At 36.1% G+C, this 22,164-nt stretch overlaps 1 protein-coding gene across 4 annotated transcripts in view; it reads left to right on the top strand.

Annotated features, from left to right (window-relative positions):
• Positions 1-22,164, top strand: part of CNKSR2 (connector enhancer of kinase suppressor of Ras 2) — a 280,032-nt gene that overhangs the window by 195,902 nt on the left and 61,966 nt on the right. For all 4 annotated transcript variants that reach the window (XM_053917527.2, XM_053917526.2, XM_053917525.2 and 1 more), the window contains one exon: positions 13,944-13,992. In XM_053917527.2, the coding sequence (XP_053773502.1) occupies positions 13,944-13,992 (49 nt within the window). The remainder of the gene's footprint in view (positions 1-13,943; positions 13,993-22,164) is intronic.

Here is a 22,164-nt window from a genome sequence, read left to right as displayed (position 1 = left end):
TATTGTTGTTCAAGTGCAATCGTCTCCATTTTCTCCCCACTATGCCCCCCACCCCACCCATCCCTGCCTCCCACTCTCAAACCTACCCCCTTTGGCTTTGTCCATGTGTCGTTCATACATACATGTTCCTTGATGGCCCTTCCCCCATTACCCCTCTCCCTGCTCCCCTCTGGTTACTGTCAGTTTCTTCTTTTTTTCAATGTCTCTGGTTGTATTTTACTACATGATTTTAAAGATGACAAATTGAATAACCATAAAATAATTAATTGGCAGAATTTACTGAATATTCTAATTTACTTTTGTTTTCCATGAAGCCTGGTATCCATGCATCTAACAATGCAGTTGTGCTCCTATTGCACAAGCACGACAATATATGGTTTCAGTTCCCATGGTTTCCAGGAGGAATGCTATATTGATACATCTTCAGGATATTTTTCAGTTACCTATTGTTTTCAGTTGTGGGTTTTTTAAATTATAAATTACTGTTAGATTTCATCACTGTTGATTTTAGTTTGGTTTAGGTTCCCTGCTTTACCTTATAGCATGCTGTGATTCACATTACCCACAATCTTCTAAAAATGCTACCTTCAATCATCCGTACCCAACTGTTCTTGCACAGCCATACTCTCCTGGCATCACTGAGTTATCTTTCCATTGGAAAGTGGGTACAAATGGACCATGGAGTCTGTTGACCTGTCTTAGGGGAAGACAATCAAAAGTTGTTGAGACCTACTGTCCTAGATATAGATAAGTGGTTTGAAAAAGGAAGAAAGGAAATCTTGGCTTTACTTGCCTATACATATGAAACACTTTATGGAATGGTAGTTCATGAACAAGTCTAGGAGGAAAATTCACTTGTGTTTCCTGACTTATTTATATTACTACTTATTTTTGCCTCCCTACTTACGAAGATTTTTTAAACAAATCAACTACTAGCAATACCCCCCTTCGATTTTCATATTCACCGTCAACTGGTATACTGATATTTGAACGGCCTAGACTAGGGGGTTAAAACTAGAGATACTTTTCAGGGGTTTAAAGATTCAAAAATACAAACTTACAGTTCTGGACAAGGTGGAACACACAGTCCATTTTATTTTTCCTCCTAATCACAATAACAGTAGCAACAACAACAACAACAAAACCTGGATGAGACATGTCACCTACCAGAAGACTCTGAAAGGTAGATGAAGAAAGCAGGCAGGCCAAGGACCTTCACACCTGAAAAACAGCCTAGCAGTGAGTTTCCTGGCTTTTTTTCTTGCTTGTTATATACCCTGGCCCAAGTGCTAGAGAAGGCCACAACCAAACAAAACAGAACCCAAAGAAAGCCTTCTGTCTTTAGCCCAAGGACCAGGAAAAGGGAAAGAAGGTCCAAAAGAACTAAAAGGAGAAATTGACACATCTACAATTATAGTTGGGGACTTCAACACCCCTCTCTCAGTAATTTTTGGAGCCACTAAACGAAAATTCAACACAGATATAGAAGTCCTGAACAACTACCCGACTACCCACAAACAGTGTCTGGCTCCCAACAACAGCAGAATACATGTTCTCTAGTCATAATATAATCGAACTAGAAGTAGGTAACAGCTACCAAAAAAGTCTCCAACCACTTGTAAATTAAAGAACACACTTCTAAATAATCTATAAATAAAAGAGGAAGTCCCAAGGAAAATTGAACTGAATGAAGATGAGAATACAATATATGCTTAGGAGAAAATTTATATCACTAAATGCCTATATTAGAAAAGGAGGAAGATATCAAATCAATAATCTAAACTCCCACCTGAAGAAATTAGAAAAGGAACAACAAAAATCAGCAAGCAGAAAAAAGGCAATAAACAGATCAATGAAATTAGAAAACAAAAACAGTAGAGAAAAATCAAGCCAAAAGCTGTGGGGGTTTTTGAAAAATCAAAGAAGAAATTGATAAACCTCTAGCAATGCAGACAAAGGGAAGAAAGAAGACTCAATTTACAAATTCAGGAATAAAAGAGGGGTTATCGCTACAGACTCCATACATGTTAAAAGATTAAGGTAAATACTATGAACAACTCTGTGCAAATAAGTTTAACAGTTTAGATAAAATGGACCGATTCCTCAAAACCCACAAGCTACAAAAACTCTCTGAAGATCAAGAAGATGATCTAAGAAGTGCTATAACAATTAAAGGAATTTAATCAATAACAGACTTCTAAAAATAAGTAGAGAAATACTGAAAAATGAACCAAACCTATAGCACCAATACTTTTGTATTGGTTGAGTGCAGAAGTAATGCATTTGATTTTTATTATTATGTTCTGTGGTGCTTGTGAAGTGTTGGCCATCTGTAAAAGGTTGATGTATAGGACTTGTGACATAATGAAACTCCTAAGAGACTGATTAAATTCATAAATTTTATTAATTGCCAAAATATTGTTTCAATGTTTGAAAACTTTTATAAATTTTGAATTTTAATAAATCATTACATACACACACAAAAATAAAGAGGTTAACATACCTTCACTTTTGAAAGAGATTTCTGCTCATACTTTATAAAATAGATGATTGATAAACTAAAGCCAGTCCTTTCAGTTTCATGTTCGAACAAATGTGGGTCTCATTCTGCTAGTTCCTACTTAAATAATGGCTGCCAGGAAGCAAAGCACAAAGTCTGGCTTATTTAGTGATGCATCATTCAAAACAGGACAAGGAATTTAATTAGGAATTTATTAAGTTGAAATTTATTAAATTTAAAACTTATTACAAATTCCTTGTTGCCTTTGAGAAAATAAAATAAAACAAATTCCAATGACAGACCCTTGGCTTCATTGCTAAGATCAATAATTACAAAATGTTTATGGACATACCTCTCTGAAAAGTCAAACCAAAACAGAGAGGTTAAAGAAACCCTCCCCATTCTTTTTTTTTAAAGATTTTATTTATTTATTTTTAGAGAAGAAAGGAAGAAGAAAGAGGGAGAGAAACATCAATGTGTGGTTGCCTCTCGTACACCCCCTACTGGGGACCTGGCCTGCAACCCAGGCATGTGCCTTGACTGGGAATCGAACTGGCAACCCTTTGGTTTGCAGGCCGGCAGTCAGTCCACTGAGCTACACCAGCCAGGGCCCTCCCCATGCTTTATAGCCTCAGAAAACTTTCTCAAATTTTGTTGTCAAGAGGCCTCTTTCCCTCCTTAATCTATCCATATTACCTCGCCACAGTAACTCATTTAATGAAACATCTCAAGTTCAATAAAACTCCAGGTAAAATTATTTTATCCCTAGAATTCTTTAAAGGTTCTTCTCATTGAAGGGCCATAACTTATCAAATTATCTTCTTCAGTCAAACTCCTAGAATATATTATCCCCTTGACAGCATCCTGTAAATGTCACCAAAGTATAAACCTAATAATCTGCTGTGTATACCCAGATCTCATCCAAAGACTCCTCTTAATAAACTATATGCGTGAATCTCTTGGCCCGGATTTAATGTGAGAATGAAGTTGAAGTCACAATCGTTGACTACATTATATTCTAGTTTCTTTTTTTTTAATTAATTAATTTATTTTTATTCAGTTATATTGTCTGCATTTTTCTCCCCTTCCCTCCACCCCACCCCAGCCAGTCCCACCTCCCTCCCCCACCTCTACCCTCCCCCTTGATTTTGTCCTTGTGTCCGTTATAGTAGTTCCTATAGACCCAATAACAGTTTTAAATTGTTTGCAACCTTCGTGGACTCTTCATTGCTTTTTGGCTCAGACAGCAACCAGCCGGGGCCAAAGTGCATGAGCTCAATCTAGAGTCTCAATTCTAAATGATACTGCTAAATCTGTTTCTTAACATCACTACAAGTATCAGGATAAGCCAAGAACAGGATCCTAATAGTTGAACCCAAAATAATATGGAACATTGAGAAATAGATCAGTGTTTCAATCCTATTCTTTAAATGCAAATGATTTTAGATGAACTAGATGAAAACTGTCCTGCCTTAGGAAACAGGAGAATAAGCTACCTTCTCATGTGTTCTTCTATTAATCATTAATTTGGAGTGGCCTCAAGAAACAATGGATCCAGGTAAAAAGGGCTCAACATTAAAGAAGAGAATTGTCTTTTCTAAAGTTGTTATCTAGAATGGCCAAGAATAATATTGTAGTTCTAGAACATGAACTTTAAGTCAGCTCTGTGAACCTAGACATGTTTCTGAACCTCATTTTCTCATGCATAAAAACAAGATAATAATACCTCACCTGCCATTTCAGAATCAAATCATACATTGTGTATAAAGTTTTCCACTGCACTGGGTAAATGATTATTCTTAACACCATGTAGAAAATAAATTAATTTATTTACATGGAAGTGAATTTGCTTCTCGGTGAGCAATTGAGGATGCCTTCTAGCACTAAAACACATGTCCTCAATGGGTATTAATGAGTATATTGGTTAGGGTTCAATCAGGAAAACAGAAGCCCTAAGTGACATGGAATAAAAGACTAAATATTAGTCAATTGAGGAACTAGTGAAGAACTAGTTCCTCAATTGAAGAACTAGTGAGGAACTCTTCATTCCTCTGCAGAGCCAGTGGTCATGAAGAAAATCTGGATGTGAAGGCAGGGAGAGCAAGACAATCGAGAACCCATGAGCACAAAGTGGAACTCTGCCTCCAGCTTCAATGACGATGGAGCCCTCCACCATGGAGATTCACAGGCTCCTTGTACAGGACTTAGAGGAGTTGCAAACCCGGCTATCGGCCCATGCAAAAGAGACAAGCCCCCAGAAAACTGACAATGTGTGTGAAGCTGCAGCAGGGACTGACACCCTACAATGACCTTCAGAGCATAAGAGATGCTGCTTCACTTGTATTCTCCAAAATTCACACAAAGTTACAATGTGGCTAACCCTAACTAGAAGTACATAGGGAAGGGAATTCTGAGCTACATTGTTACAGCTTTGCTAAGTTGACACAGTAGGAAACCACCACACTGAGGCTTCCTTTTTGGGGGGTCAATTGAGGTGCCTACCAGGTAAAACCTGCTTAAAAATTCTCTAGTGATTTTCTGTATAAGGATCAGTAGTAAAGTGAAAAATTCTAAATTATAAATCTGCAGTTGACTCAAGGTACAGCCCACTCATATGAAGGTATCATCCCTATAGCCTACTTACTTAATTTATCAAAGCATATAATTTTAAATTGTCTTTGATTTTCAATGAGAAGATTGACTAATATAAGTAATAATTAAGATAAAATGTATAATTTATTAATACCTAAGAGGTTTCTACTTAATAAAACACATTAGAAAAGTCTTTAGAGAATTTCTCTCTTCATATGCTCTGCTTAAGGAAAAATGCCAGAAGGCGGTATATGTAGACCATGTTGCCTTAGGTAGTTGTTGAATGTTCTTTACTTAGTTGCATTTTAGCATCATGTCCTTAATTTTTATTAGACAGCTGCTACAAGAAATAGCCATACAAAATCTGCTTGTTGGGTGTAAAAATATTTTTGAAGATACTGTATTTTCTAATCCTTTGTGCCCCATATATAATTTTGTAAAAGGCTAAAAGCTTTGGCTCCCTGTGATGACAATGTATATAAAGTATCTGGTACAGTGTCTGGCACTACGGTGGTACACAAATATTCTTAGCATCCTTCCTCCAACCATAGGACCAAAATGCCCTCAGCAGTGGGATGAGAACAAGCCAAACTAAAAGTAGGTGCATTTGAGACAACTAGTTCTGGAGAAGTGGCTGCAAACATCAGGCCCTACATAAATCTTATTTTTCACATCTAAGCTTGTATAAACTGCTTTCTTTCTCTTACTCAGTTTTCTCATTTACAAGATGAGTTTGGCACTGCAGAGAAGACTATGGAAAATTCCTTCTAAATGGACAACATAATGATTTGATTTTTGCTGCAAGTACAGAATTAAAAAAAATATTCCCATCATGTCCTTTTTTCCCTTCTGTTAGATAAAACAAGTTTCTCTTTTTTTTATTCTTAAAATCATGTCCTACTAGATGTTTCACTGTGGAAGAGAAGAATATCATTTATGTCTCTGAAATTATTTTATTATAAAATGAATTGCATATAGTGACGTTTAAAACTTTCTAAGCTTAACTTTTATTTTTATAAAATATTCTCTTTGAGAAATGTTCTGTTAGGAAAGAAATATCTCTGGATCAAGAAAACTGCAGCAAAACGAGCAGATAAAAAACCATTTGAAGTGGTTGTCTTGGAGAGACAACCTTTTGTCCATTCTGTAAGAGCTTGATATGAACATACCCTTGGTCATAAATGTATTTAGATAAAAGCTAGCATTCTTGGAACAAATGACACTGACACGGTAAAAATTCCATGATGAGAAAATACGCCCAATATATCACAGCAACAAACCTGAAAATAAAGGTAACCAAAAGCTGTTCAGTTTTAGATTAGTTTAAGTAAAGCTATTAATCCAATAGCCACAGAATTTTTAGTAGTTATGGTTTAGTCATATCATTGCTGAGAAAATTCTCATGTCATATACAGTCACTCCATTTGGGATTCTTAGGATTTGTGCATTCTTCATTAGAGGTGATTCTTTTTATATTATTTTTTCTCTGTTTTCTTTTACATATAATTTATTTCCTTGTCATCGAGTAGCCTTCCAGAGGCAACTCTGGTTCTCTCAATTTATTTCTGACCATAAACTTCTCTTTGCCACAAAAGATGGGCAAGCCTACACTGATTTCTCTGACACCCAGATGTAGATAGTTTGTCAAACAAAAGTGACAGGAGCTGGAACTGCCCTAGTTCTGCTTTTCACCTATTCAAACTTTCTGCTTCTATGTGCAAATCTATATTAAGTGTACACATTAATCAAGCACCCCCAAATAGCTGTATCTAATATGGCTGGGGATAAGTTGTTTCCATGTGCACTGGAGCTTAAACATAAACTCTCTTTCAATAAATAATTTATCATTAAATGTTAAGAGTGACACTGTTTATGGGTATACATAATTCCTAAAACATCAATAATTGAATGTACATTGGTGACTAGCCATTTTTCCCTTCTTCTTTCTGTCATGATTGTTTACAGTTAGTTCTCTATGAGATAGTCTTAAGAGCATCTCGTCCAAACCCCTGACCTTGCAGACAAGGAAATTGAGGTCAAGAGTAATTTGGTGACTTGACCACAGTAACAGAGCTGGAATATGGACTGGAATAGAGAGAAATAGAAGTCATGTCTCCTGACTCCTATTACAGTGTTGCTCCGCGGTACTGTGCATTCCATTTTTGCTGAAACATAAACATTTGAAGTGTATCACTCTAGCTGGTGTATTGAGAATAGACTGAATAGACTGAAAGGGCTAGAGGTAAGTGTGGAAGGAGGGAGACAAGATAGAATCTGGTCAATTCAAGTGAGAGAGGATAGCAGCCTAGCCCCCGGGGGCTGAAGTGGAAGTGGTGAGAAGGGGCTAGAATCTGGGTATGTTTTAAAGGGAGAGTGGACAGGATGCACTGACAGATTGCATATGAGATGCCATAACCCATAGCTTCAGTGTCCTGCACACGTAGGTGGTCAGTAACTTTTTCATGCTTTCAACAGATTATTATATATCAGGTCCTGTGCTAGGAGCTGAGTATAAAGTGGGGGGCTGAGCAGATGGTTCCTGCCTTCGTAGGAACTAATGCGGCAGTTAAAAACCAGTTGAGAGCATAAACCAAATAATTTTAAGGCATTACATAATAATCAGCAGTGTGTCAGGTGAAAATTGCATAACACAATGAATCAGCTCCAAAAGATTTCTCCTGTGTAAAGAATTAGTGGAGAGGCAGGCTTGCCTTATTTGGATCACTGATTTCCTCATCAGTATTGACATAGGGTTTTTTAATTGCACTGAGTTCAATTAACACTGTTAACAGGTTTGGAATAAAATGTGATTGCAGTTCCATCCTTGTCCTCCCTGGCTGAGCCTTATTACTTTTCTGTACCTTAGTTTCTATTACATTTGCAAAATTAAAATGCTAACATGAGCCTTCCTCTCATGAGGATATTATAATTAATAGTTGCCCAAAAACCTGCAAATCGTTTTTAACCCACAAATCAATATAACTTTCTAATTAAAGTAAAGCCGAAAAAAGCATGAAAATTTGATCTTAAGATGTTACTGGTTTGAATGATCTCCATTAATATGAAGTGTTATAATTAATATCTTTCTGTTTTATAGAATCCTTTCTTTCCACACAGCAATGTAGTTATATGTCATGAGAGGTTTGCATTAATGGATGTCTTTGTATCAGAAGCAGTTTTTCTTTTTTTTTTTTTCACATTGTTACTATGACTACAGAATAATTCCTTGGGAGACAGTATTGCAGAGTAGGTAGAAGAACTGGGTTTGGGATTTGCAGACCTGGGTTTCAGTTTTGACTCTACCACTACCTGTGTGGTCCTCAGCGAGTTATGTATTCTGTGTCTCAGTTTTTTGCTTCTTTAAAATGGGGTTAATGATAACCACCTTAGGGATGTACTGTAAGGATTAAGATTGATAACTGATATAAAGTGCCTGATACTGTGCCTGACCCATAAGCCTTCAGTAAATGATAATTATTATGATCCAAGAATGAGAGTTCCTGTTTCCCAAAAATGATGATTCTTGTTATGTTACCCTTCCCAGTTACCACTAACCCCTCTTCTTCTTCCTACTTTACTACTACTGCATAGGAAAAAAGAAATCACCTTATGGGATCCTGTATAAAATTCAATCACCTCCTTCCTTCAAAATCTAATCTGCATAATATTATTTTGATGAAAAGTTGACTCTGTCCAACCTAATGAGTCTAACTGACTTTCTCTAAATTCTCCTCAAATATTGCCTTTTTGTTCTTATTTGCTGCTAATTAGCATGCTTATTGGTTTTAAAAGCATGCTTATTTATTTTTGAGTGTGTATGGAGCCCTTTTCAGTATAACACAGGTTAACTTTATTGACAGAATCCAAAGCAACCTCACCCCACTGTACTGAAAGACCCAGTGCATTGCAGTGCCTTATCCTCACACCCCTGAGCTCAGAGTCTCTCATGCAAGAGAATGGGCAAGGCCACCACCAACAGCAAACTTGTTCAATTCTGTGCTGTTAGTTCTTGTAAATGGGAGATTTCTTGATTTAATATTTATTCCCATTAGCATCTTACTTACATTACTTGTTCATGTTTAGACTTTTCTTCTGCTGACATACAATAATTAGAAAGTAAGGGAAAATACATTCCTTTGTGAAATATTTAAATTTCAGAGGCTTTTTGTTTATTTGTTTATTAAAAAATTAAATATGTGAAAGTAACCATCATTTTTTCTCAAGTGTTTCAAATGCTAAGCACCTTCTTTACTAATGTGTAAGAAATAAGCAATTGGTTTGACTAGTCACTGAAGAGATCTTGGAACTTCACAGAAAATTACAGTAAGGGGAAGTTGCTATATTGCAACAAGAGAGTATTTTGATTGCAAATTTTCCCATAAGTGTGGCAATTTGCAACTTGAGAAGAATTTAATAGTAGCTGAGCTTTCAAAATGTAACACAGAAACTATCATTTTCTTCCACAATTAAAATAAGTACTTCTGAAAGTTTCAGGATAAGAATGACCCAAATTACCCTCCCCCATACTTCCCCATTCAGAAGAGGGGGGAATGCAGTTTGAACAGAACATCTGTGGACAAAACGAAAGACAAATGGTCTTTTCAGGCAAATGTCTGAAAAAGGGATCATTTATAGCCAAACAGAATACCATTGCATGCATCACCATAGTTAACAAGAGGATCAACAATACTTTCATAATGGCCCTTTATTTTAGCACATTCTATTTTTGAGGATAGAATTATGATTTCAACATATCCATTCATAATTCATCATATAATTATTTGCATAATTATCTTTTGACACACATTTAATGTACTTTAGCCAGCCCCATCTTGAATTTAAATTTAAACTGTTAAGTTCTAAGACAATCCCAGTGCAAGTAATGCTAAGGGGGGTTGGATAAAAAAGGAACTTTTTATTATCCACCAAAAGAAATGGCCTACTAAAGAATTTTCAGTAATATTCTGTACGTGCATTGCTGGAGAAAAGACACCTGGCTTGTTTGTTGTCTGCTGAAGGACTTCTTCAGGCTAAAAAAAAAAAAAAAAAAAATTGGCTGCATCCTATGTTCTTTACTGATGGTTTACTTAACTTTTATTCATTCAACAAGTATTTCTTGAGCATCTCTTCTGAGCTAGGCCCCATTCTAGGCAGAAGATAAAACAGTGCCTAAAATAGACAGAATTCATCTTCTTCCATGCAGTTATATTTGGAAGGAATGCCAGGTAATATGCAAGAAATATAAGTACTTTTGAAAATGCTAAATGCTCAGGAGAGAAATAAAGCAGGAAAATAAGCCAGGAAGTGTTCATGGCAATGAGGATAATAGTTTTAGATAGGGAAGCCTGGGAAGAATTTACTAAAAAGGAAGCATTTGAGTAATGACCTGAAGGAGGTAAGGGAGGTAGCCGCAACCATATCTGGGCAAATGTCACTTCAGACAGAAGGAATAGCAAGGGTAAAGGACCTAAGATGGTACTATAATTGGCATGATCTAGAAATGGCAACTGTAGCTGAAGCCAAGTTAGTAAGGATAGGGACAAGAAGCAAAGATAACAGGGGGCGGTTATACAGGGCCTTCAAGATCATTGGAAAGGTTTGAGGCTTGATTCAAAGTGAGATGAGAAGCCATTGAAGAATTTGTGTAGAGGAATGATGTTATTCAAACCATATTTTTAAAGGATCATCCTGTCTTGTCTTAAAAACAGAGGAGGTAAGAGCAGAAGTAGGAAGAACAGTGAGGGGATATTTCAGTAATTCAGGTAAGGGATGATGATGGCTTAGACCAAGGTGCTAGTAGTATAAGTAGTAAAAAAAAATCATATTGTAAACATATTTTGAAGATGGAGCTGATACAGCTTGCTAGTGGATTGACTGTAAGATGTAATAGAAAGAAAAGAGTAGGTTTACTCCAAGATTTACTCTGGATATAAGCCTGGTGGAGGGGGGGGCGGAATTACCATTTACTAAGGTATAAAAGACTAGGAGAGGAGCAGATTTGTTTGAAGGGTGGTGACTATCATTAGCTCAGTTTTGTATAAAATCTGTTTAGTCAGGCAGCCTATACAGCTCAGCCCAGAAGTCCTGGCCAATCATATGAATCCATTAGATTTTATTGAATTACTGTCTAGGAAATAAAGTAAAAATACATTTTTAGAGGAAATTTCCCTTCATAAATGCTTATCAAAGCAATGTATTTTTGATCATCAATAAACAATATGAGCTTGTGCTTTAAATTCCCTCGTGCCCGTGCATGCACACATGGTCATATATAGTACTTTCTCCCCACAGCAGCAAAACCGCTCTCACATATGTCAAGTGTCTCTGCCCAGGGAAGCCCACTGAAAGAACAGCATCCAAGGATTTTATTGGATTGATTACATAAGAACCCCCTGCCTAGCAACTATAAAAATACCAGACCCCCAAAAAGAAAACAGGTGTTTAGTCCCCAGGTGGGCAAAACTATCTTATCACTTAGGGGAGCTTCATGTCAGTATAGGGAACTGTTTACCAGCCAAGTTCCCAGATGTCAGCCAAGGGTCCACCCTGCAAACAGGCCCTTCTAAGATAGCAGTTTCAGACCTTTTATAGTAACTGTTCTCTGCACAAAGACCTCTTTCCTTGACTGTAGCTCTCATTGCCTTTGCTGTTACTTTCAAAATATATAATTCTCTTTCATGATTTTAATTAATATAATTCAATTATAACTTTAATTGTAGAAAATGTGACATTACTTAGAAAAATAATGAAATCTCTCAAGATAATTGCATTGTAATATTTATGATATTTACAAAAGACATCTGAGGCTTTGCTTCCTTGAATGATGGGTAAATCTGTATTGTGTGCCTAGGAGTTCTTAGACTTCAACAATATGTACACTTCTTACACTCTGCAATCACAATCAGTATGACAATATATTTATAGGGAAAGAAAAAATAATCTTGTTAAAAAAGAAAACCTGGAGAGCACAAAATATGTTTTTGTGTAGAGTTTAAAGTAGACCTTCAGGTTCTAAAGAATAGCATGCAAAAAGCATAGGAGGTACATTATATAACTCAATTCTTTCAAGCTGTCTGTTATCCATGTAGCTTCCTAAAAACAAACCACCCCCATCTTAGTCATTTTTAAAAATAATAAGCTGTAAAATCATAATGATTACTTGTGAAAACACAAAAGGAACAAAGAAGCCCAATCAGTAATTTTACAGCCAAACAATTTAGGGAAAATAACTATATGTAAATTAACTATATGTAAGCACACTAGGCTGAGTTATTATTTTGAAGCAAAGTACACTCAAGGAAATCAGCACAGCATGTGTTTTATCTTTTATGCTTTCTCTCTAAAATGAATTTTTGTAGCTTTGGGTCCTTCAAAATTATACACATACACATGCATGTGCACGCACATACATGTTGCTTTGACACTTGGGTGATTGTTTCTGGGTTACACCGTATGGCAACAAACTATCTGATCCTTACCTTTAGGACTGGTATCCATTCAGAATATTATATTCATGAAAATTGTGTTAATCATATACAAATACAAGAAAACTATTATGTAAGAATATTATTCTGTTATTTTATGAGCAAAGATGCTAAATAAGAAAGTTATGTCATGGAATACAAATGTATTCTATAAAATCAAGACCAGTGAATTTTATGTAAACAAAATCCAGTTGCCTCTTATAGATATACCTTCGAAAAAGAAAAGAAGAACATGTTACATAAAATTCATTTTAAAGGATTATCTATGAATTAAAATCACACATGCTATCTCTGTACCATGCTAACTAGCTAATCATATGAACCTAATTAACCTTATTTACACCAGTGAACATTATAACTTACTAGACTACCTGATTGGAACCAGTGATTTAGAGTCATTAATTGAAGGCTAGACCATTCAATGCAGTTGTGGGATTTTCTGTTAAGACATTAAACTGTTGCACCGCTTAGCATGGAGTAAACAGATAGGCTTAACTGAGGTGGTTGTTTAACTAGGTGAGTATGATGCTGGGAGCATGAATCAAGGGAATAATTATAATGATGTCCTATGGAAACCAAGTGGAAGAAGAGAAATAAAGGCACAAAAGGGTAGTGAGGTCAATGAATTGGACACCTCAAAGGAAGACTTTCTAAAAATTGCTGAGTTGGGAGCATTAGACTATGTGAGACATAGATAGTGTAGGCAGTGGTTGGAGTATGCTTCAGAAAACATATGATCATGGCAATGGGTAGCTAAGGATTGGACAAATAAAGGTCATTGATGATGAGGGACTGAGGAGCCAAGGTGCTGACATCCCCTACATGAAGATTAGTCACCAATACTAGTAAGAGAAGTGGATGCGAGATGAAAGTGATGATCCAAGTGCTGAAATATTTAGTAGCAGAGGAGGGGTACCTAGGAGATCAAAAGGTGATAGTGTCGTATGTAATAGACTGAACTTCTAAGGAGCAAGAAATAATCATATTTTCCTGCCTACTTAATAAGATTTTCCTGAGAATCAAATGATGTATTGCTTGAGAAAGCACAATAAACTCCTTTAACAGGTACAAAGTAGGATTGTGCATATATATATATATATATGAGTGATTAGTTTTACCATTGTTTTGTGCCCAGATTTCTCTGCTACAAAATAAAGACAAAGATAATATCCTCTCCTGCTTCCCAGGAGATTAAAAAGTTGAGCAGCATGATATATATGATCTTTTTTTGAGGCTTTGGAAAAAAGAAAATAGTTTCTCTGACCATATTTCAGAGTTATCATTTAGGTCTTAAGAGTTCTGCATACCATAATGATGTTCCACATGGCACCCTATCAGATAATATTCTTCCCTATCTTTGATTTCAGACATTTCAGCAGTCCTCTCTGCAGCATAAATCAAAGAAGAAAAACAAAGGTAAGAAATGGAAATGAAATGAAACATCTACCTGCTTGCTTTGCACTTTGATGATCACCAGCACACTTCACCAATCCTCTCTTGACTGAAACCAGTGTGGTATAGAAGAGCACAACCCCCTAGCAAACACTGCGGAGACCAGCTTCTCCTTCACGTCAATTGTGATAACAAGGCACCTTTTGCCAAAAATGGTCTCAACATGCTTTGAGACTGGGCTTTCACACTTCTTTTTTATTTGTTATTTTTTTTTAACTTTATTTTTCAATCACAGTTTACTTTCAATAGTATTTTGTATTAGTGTCAGGCATACGGCATAGTGGTCACAGTATCACATACTTTACAGAGTGATTCTCCAATATTTCCAGCACCCGCCTGGCACTGTACATAGTTAATATTATTCCCAATGTTGTACTTTACATCCCTGGGACTATTCTGTGACTATCAATCAGAAGTTCTTAATCCCTTCATCTTCCCAGCCCCCAAACCCCCTCCTCTCTGGCAACCATCAGTCTGTTCTTTGTATCTATGAGTCTGTTTCTGTTGTGTTTCTTCATTCATTTTGACTTTAGATTTCAAATATACAAGGGGTCAAAAATTGGTTTACAGTTGTGCATATGGAAAAAGATATGTGGGTTATGATGATTACAATAGCTTTATTAACTTAAAAAAATCACAGTGTAACTGTAAACCTACTATTTTCCCACCCCATACATGAAGTCATGTGGTATTTGTCTTTCTCTGACTGACTTATTTCACTTAGCATAATATCCTCTAGTTTTATATATATATATATTTGCATTTATATTTATATATAAACATTTTTTATCCACTCCTCTATTGATGACCACTTATGTTGCTTCCATATCTGAGCTATTGTAAATAACACTGTAATGAACATAGGGGTGCATATATTACAATATTTTAAATTAGTGTCTTGGATTTCTTCTGATATACAGGGTCTGGCAGAAGAAATGTCTGCTTAAGTGTGGTTGGTAGGGTAATAAGGTGGGTGTAACAATTTATAGTTTTAATTTGAATATTTCATCTAAAATGTCATATGGTGTGCTTAAGTATGATATGTTATAGAATGACATGCTTATGACTTTGTGATAAAAGATTTTGTAATAAAAAGGGGGCATTATTTGTGCTGGACCTTGTATATACAGAAGTGGAATCTCTGGGTCATAAGGCAGGTCCATTTTTAATTTTTTGAGGAACTTCTATACTATTTTCTATAGTAACTGTACCAATTTTCATTCCCACCAACAGAGCATGAGAATTCCCTTTTCTTCACATCCTCCCTGACACTTGTTTATTAATTTATTGATGACAGCCATTCTGGCAGGTGCAAAGTAATATTTCACTGTTGTTTTAATTTGCATTTCTATGATGATAAGTAATGTTGAACATCTTTCAATATGTCTATTGGCCATCTGTATGTCCTGTTTGTAGAAATGTCTGTTCAAGTCATCTGCCAATTTTTAATTGGATTGCCAGTATTTTTTCAGTGTTGAGTTATGTAGGTTCTTTATAAATTTTGAATATTCACTTCTTATCAGATGTATCATTGGCATGTATCCTCTCCCGGTCAGGAGGTTATCATTTCGTTTTGTTGATGGTTTCTTTTGTTTTGAAAAACCTTTTTCGTTTGATGTAGTCCCATTTATTTAGTTTTCTTTTGTTTCCCTAGCCTGAGGAGATGTCAGAAAAAAATATATTACTAAAGGAAATGTCAGAGATTTTACTCGCTATGCTTTACTCTAGGAGTTTTATGGTTTGGAGTCTTACATTTATGTCTTTAATCCATTTTGAGTTTATTCTTGTATATGATGTAAGAAGGTGTTCTATTTACATTTTTCACATGTATCTGTTTGATTTTCCCAACTCCATTTATTGAATACACTGTCTTTACCCCATTGTATGTCCTTGCCTCCTTTGTCATGGATTAATTGACCTTATAGTTGTAGATTGATTTCTGGGCTCTGTATTCTCTTCCATTGATCTAATGTATGTGTGTTTTGTGCCAGTACCATGCTATTTTCAGTACTACAGCCTTGTACTATAGTTTGATATCAGGTAGTGTGTTATCTTCAGCTTAGTTCTTCTTTCTCAAGATTGTTGTGGCTATGTCAGGTCTTTTGTGGTTTCATATAAATTTTTGGATTATGTGTTCTAGTTCTAGTAAAAAAAAAATCCCTTTGGTATTTTGATAGGAATTGCATTGAATCCATAGATTGCTTTGGGTAGTAAGGACATTTTTAATGATGTTAGTTCTGACCTGGTATATATTTCCATTTATTTGTATCTTCCTTTGTTATTTTATAATTTTCTGAGTACAGGTCTTTTACATCCGTGGTTAGATTTATTCCTAAGTGTTTTTGATGCAATTGTAAGTGGGATTGTATTCTTGGTTTCCCTTTCTGATACTACATTACTGGTGTATAAAAATGTCTCCAGTTATATTTTGCTTGCTTATTTGTTTTGTTGATTAGGTTCCACTTATAGGTGATTACATATGGTATTTGTTTTTCACTGTATGGCTTATTTCACTTAGAATAATGCTCTCCAGTTCCATCCATGCTGTCACAAAGGGTAGGAGCTCCTTCTTTCTTTCTGCTGTGTGATATTCCATTGTATAAATGTACCATAGTTTTTTGATTCATTCATTTATGGACGGGCACTTAGGTTGCTTCCAGCACGTGGCTATTGTAAATTGTGCTGCTATGAACATTGGGGTTCATAGGTTCTTTTGAATTGGGAACCTAATCAACAAAACAAATAAGCAAGCAAAATATAACCAGAGACACTGAAAAAAAGAATAAACTGACAGTAACCAGAGGGGAGGGGAGAGAGGGATAATGGGGGCAAATATGGGAAGAGTCATCAAGGAACATGTATAAAGGACACATGGACAAAGCCAAAGGGGTTAGGATGGAGTGTGGGAGGTAGAGAGGGATGAGGTGGTGAGGAGTGGTGGGGGGGAAGTGGAGACAACTGTATATGAACAACAATCAAAAATTAAAAAGATAAATACAACAATATCCGAATATTTATTTTGTATCCTGGTACTTGACTGAATTCATCAGTTCTGGTAGTTTTTAGGTGGACATTTTAGGGTTATTTATATACAGTATCATGTTATCTGCAAATAATGGCAGTCTCATTTCTTCCTTTTCAATTTGGATGCCTCTTTTTTTTTTTTTTTTTGCCTGATTGCTATGGATAGGATTTCCAGTACTATGCTGAATAAGAGTGGTGAAAGTGGACACCCCTGTCTTGCTCCTAATCTTAAGGGAAATGCTTTTAGTTTTTCCCCATTGAGTATGATATTATCTGTGGGTTTGTCATATATGGCCTTCATTATGTTGAGGTATGTTCCCTCTATTTCCACTAGGCTGAGAGTTTTTATCATAAATCGGTGCTAGATTTTGTTCAATGCATTTGCATTTTCTGCATCTGTTGATATGATCGTATGATTTTTATCCTGCAATTTGTTTATGTGGTGTATCATGTTGGTTGATTTGGGTATATTGAATCAAGTTTGCATCCCAAGAATAAATCCCACTTTATCATGGTGTATGATCTTTTTAATGTATTGCTGAATTTGGTTAGCTAATATTTTGCTGAGGATTTATGCATCTAAGCTCATTAGGGATATTGGCCTATAATTTTCTTTTTTTTCTAGTGTATTTTTCTGTTTTTAGAATTAAGATACTGAGTTTGGGAGTCTCCCCTTGTTTTGAATTTTTTTATGAACAGTTTGAGAAGGGTAGATGTTAGTTCCTCTTTCAATCTTTGGTAAAATTCACCCGTGAAGCCATTTGGTCCAGGACCTTTGTTTATTGGGAGTTCATTGTTATTGCTTTGACTGCCTTTGTTGTAATAGATCTGGTCAGTTTTCCTGTTTCTTCTTGATTCAGTTTGGAGAGATTGTATGTTTCTAGGAATACCTATTTCTTCCAGATTGTGAAATTTGTTTGCACATAGTAGTTTCTAATATTTTTATAACCCTTTGTATTTCTGTGGTGTCACTTGTTACTTCTCCTTTTTCATTAATGATTTTATTTATTTGGGTTCTCTCTCTTTTTTTGATGAGTCTGGTTAAAGGTTTATCAATCTTATTTGTCTTTTCAAAGGACCAGCTCTTAGTTTCATTGATATATTTTTTGTATTTTTAAGACTCTATTATGTTTATTTCTTCTCTGATGTTTATTATTTCCTTCTTTCTACTCACTTTGGGCTTTGTTTAATTTTTTTTAGTTCCTTTAGGTGTAAGGTAAGATTGTTTATTTGTGATTTTTCTTGTTTCTTGAGGTAGGCCTATATTGCTATGAATTTCCCTCTCAGGATTGCTTTCACTGTGTCCCATAGATTGGGCTTAATTGTGTGTTCATTTTCATTTGTCTCAAGGTGTCTTTTGATTTTTTTCCCTTCATTTCATCTTTAACCCATTCATTGTTTAGTAACATGTTATTTAGCCTTTGTGTGTTTGTGTGTTCTTCCGTTTTTTCTTGTAATTGATTTCTACTTTCATACCATTGTGGTCTAAGAAGATGCTTAATATGATTTCAATCTTTTTAAATTTACAGAGACTTGTTTTGTGACCTAATGTGTGGTCTATCCTAGAAAATGTTCCATATGCACTTGAAAAGAATGCATATTCTGCTGTTTTGGGGTGAAATGCTCTCAAAATATCCATTAAGTTCATCTGGCCTAGTATGTCATTTAAAGCTACTGTTTATTGTTTATTATTTCTCTTGATTATTTATCCATTGATGTCAGTGAGTTACTAGGACTGTATTACTGTCGATCTCTCCCTTTATGTCCATCAATATTTGCCTTAAATATTTAGGTGCTTCTATGTTGGGCACATAAAGGTTTAAAAGGGCTATATCCATCATCTTTTTGGATTGATCTCTTTATCATTATGTAGTGTCCTTCTTTGTCTCTTACTATAGACTTTGTTTTAAAGTCTATTTTGTCAAATGTAAGTATTGCTACCCCAGCTTTTTCTCCCTTCCATTTTCATGAAATATCTTTTCATCCCTTTACTTTTAGCCTGTGTGTGCCTTTCATCTGAGTTGGTCCCTTATAGACAGCATATATATGGGTCTTGTTTTCTTATGCTTTCAGCTACCCTGTGTGTTTTGATTGGAGCTTTTAATCTATTTACTTGTTATGTGATTATTGATAGGTACATATTTTTGCCATTTTATTATACATATGTATGTTCTTTTTTTCTTCCTCTTAAAAAAGAACCTTTAATATTTCTTGCAATACTAATTTGATGGTGATGAACTCCTTTAGCTTTTTCTTGTTTTGGAAGCTCTTTATTTCCCCAACATTTTAAAACGATGGCCTTGCTGGATAAAATAGTCTTGGTTGTAGGTCCTTGCTTTTCATCTCTTTGAGTATTTCATACTGATCCCATCCCTTCTTGCCTGAAGTGTTTCTATTGAGAGATCAGATTACAGTCTTATGGGAGCTCTACTATAAATAACTGTCTGTCTCTTGATGCTTTTAAGATTCTCTCTGTGTCTTTAAACTTTGCCATTTTAATTATGATGTGTCTTGGTGTGAGCTTCTTTACTTTCATCTTATTTGGGAGTCTGCACTTCCTGGACTTGTATGTCTTTTTCTTCACCAGGTTAGGAAAGTTTTAGAAATTATCTTTTCAAATAGGTCCTTAATCCCTTAGTCTCCCTCTCTTCTGCTGCTGCCCTTATGATGCAGCTGTTGTTACATTTCATGTTGTCTCACTGGTCCCTTAAACTATCATTTTTTAAATTCTTTTTTTTCTTCTTGCTGTTCTGGTTGGTTGTTTTCTGATACCTTGTGTTTCAAATTGCTGATTTGATCCTCTGCTTTTTCTAACCTGCTAGTCCTCCTAGTGTACTCTTTATTTCAGATATTGTATTCTTCATTTCTGACTGTTCCTTTCTATGATTTCTATATACTTTTTATGCTTACCATCTCTTTGTTTAAGTTCTCACTGAGTTCATACATTCTTTCCCTAAATTTCTTGAGCTTCCTCATTAATCATTGTTTTGAAAACAGTACCTAGTAGATTGCTTGCCTCCATTACTTTTCGTTCTTTTTCTGGGTATATCTTCAGCTCTTTCATTTGGGGCATGTTTCTTTGTCTACTCATTTTGTCTGCCTCTCTGTTATTTGTTCCTGTGTATTAGGTAGATCCACCCAGGGTTCATGGCTATGAATGAGATTTTGTGTGCTGACTCTTTAAGTGTGCCTGGATTTCTAGCAGCCTCAGGTCTCACCCCAGCAGATGAAATACATGCTGATTTTCACATCATATATGTGGACCCTTCTTTTCTGCATTGGTGTTGTAGGCTGGGGAGCCTGGCATGGGATTGAGACCCCTTTTTTCTCAGGAGGAACTTTTGAAGCTGAGCTATCCCTCCCAATTCTCAAATGCCACACATGGGTGCAGGGCCAGCCCTGTTTACATCTCTGCCCTTCCTACCTGCCTCAATATGGCTTCTTCTATAAATCTTTATTTATTTATAAGACTTCTGTTCAGAGAGTTCTGGCCAAGATGGAGGCATAGATAGCAACACTTTACTTCCTTGCACAACCAAAAGGAAGATAACAACCAATCTAAGAACAATAAACAACCAGAAGTGCCAGAAAAAGCAAACTGCATGGAACTCTGACAATCAAGGAGTTAAAGAAACATTCACCCAAACCAGTAGGAGGGCGGAATTGGGCAGCCAAGCAGAGAGGACGCTCAGCAAGTCTGTGGACCACATAGGCAAGGCAGGGCTGGCTGAGTGGGGAACTAAAGACTCAAACTAGCTGTAAACTAGTGCAGGGGTTGCCACGACAGGAGAAACCCCCAGTCTCACATGACAGAGTTCATTGGAAAGTGGGGCTAGAGCGGAGCAAGCCAGCGGCACTATTCTCTCTCTGACCCCTCCCCCACAGACAGCGCTCCAATGCAGCAAAGAGGGTTGCCTCACCTGGGTGAATACCAAAGGCTCCACCCCCTTTACAACATAATAGGTGCACTGAGATAAAGAAATATGGCCCAAATGAAAGAACAGATCAAAACTCCAGAAAAAGAGCTAAGCGACAAGGAGATAGCCAACCTGTCTGATGCAGAGTTCAAAACACTGGTAATCAGGATGCTCACAGAACTGATTGAGCTTGGTCGCAAAATGAAGGAAGAAATGAAAGCTACCCAAAGTGAAATAAAGCAAAATATACAGGGAACCAACAGTGAAGGGAAGGAAACCGGGACTCAAATCAACAATTTGGAACAAAAGGAAGAAATAAACGTTCAACCAGAACAGAATGAAGAAACAAGAATTCAAAAAAAAAAAAAAGAAAAGAAAAGAAAAGAAAAGAGGCATAGGAAACTCGGGGACAACTTTAAACACTCTAATATCAGAATCATAGGGGTGCCAGAAGGAGAAGAGGAAGACCAAGAAATTGAAATTTTATTTGAAAAAATAATGAAGAAAACTTCACCAATCTGGCGAATGAAATAGACTTCCAGGAAGTACAGGAAGCCCAGAGAATCCCAAAGAAATTGGACCCAAAGAGGAACACACCAAGGCACATCATCATTAAGTTACCCAAGATTACAGATAAAGAGAGAATCTTAAAAGCAGCAAGAGGAAAGGAGAGAGTTACCTACAAAGGAGTGCCCATGAGGCTATCAGCTGTTTTCTCAAAAGAGACCTTACAGGCAAGAAGGGGCTGGAAAGAAGTATTTGAAGTCATGAAAGGCAGGAACCTCCATCCAAGATGACTCTAGCCAGCAAAGCTTTCATTTAGAATGGAAAGACAGATAAAGTGCTTCCTAGATAAGGTCAAGTTAAAGGAGTTCATCATCACCAAGCCCTTATTATATGAAATGTTAAAGGGACTTATCTAAGAAAAAGATCAGAACTATGAACAGAAAAATGACAACAAACTCACAACTATCAACAACTGAACCTAAGAAAACAAAAACAAAAACTAAGCAAACATCTAGAACAGGAACAGAATCAAAGAAATGGACATCACATGGAGGGTTTTCACTGGGGAAGGGGAGGAGAAGAATGGTGGGTGGAAGTACAAGGAATAAGAAGCATAATTGGTAGGCATAAAATAGCTGTGGAGAGGTAAAGAATGGTATAGGAAACAGAAAAGCCAAAGAATTTATAT

Source organism: Desmodus rotundus, chromosome X (assembly GCF_022682495.2).
Source record: "Desmodus rotundus isolate HL8 chromosome X, HLdesRot8A.1, whole genome shotgun sequence".
Classification (NCBI taxonomy): Eukaryota; Metazoa; Chordata; class Mammalia; order Chiroptera; family Phyllostomidae; genus Desmodus; species Desmodus rotundus.
Note: the sequence above shows the minus strand (reverse complement) of the source record. Positions and strands in the feature narration are given on the sequence as shown.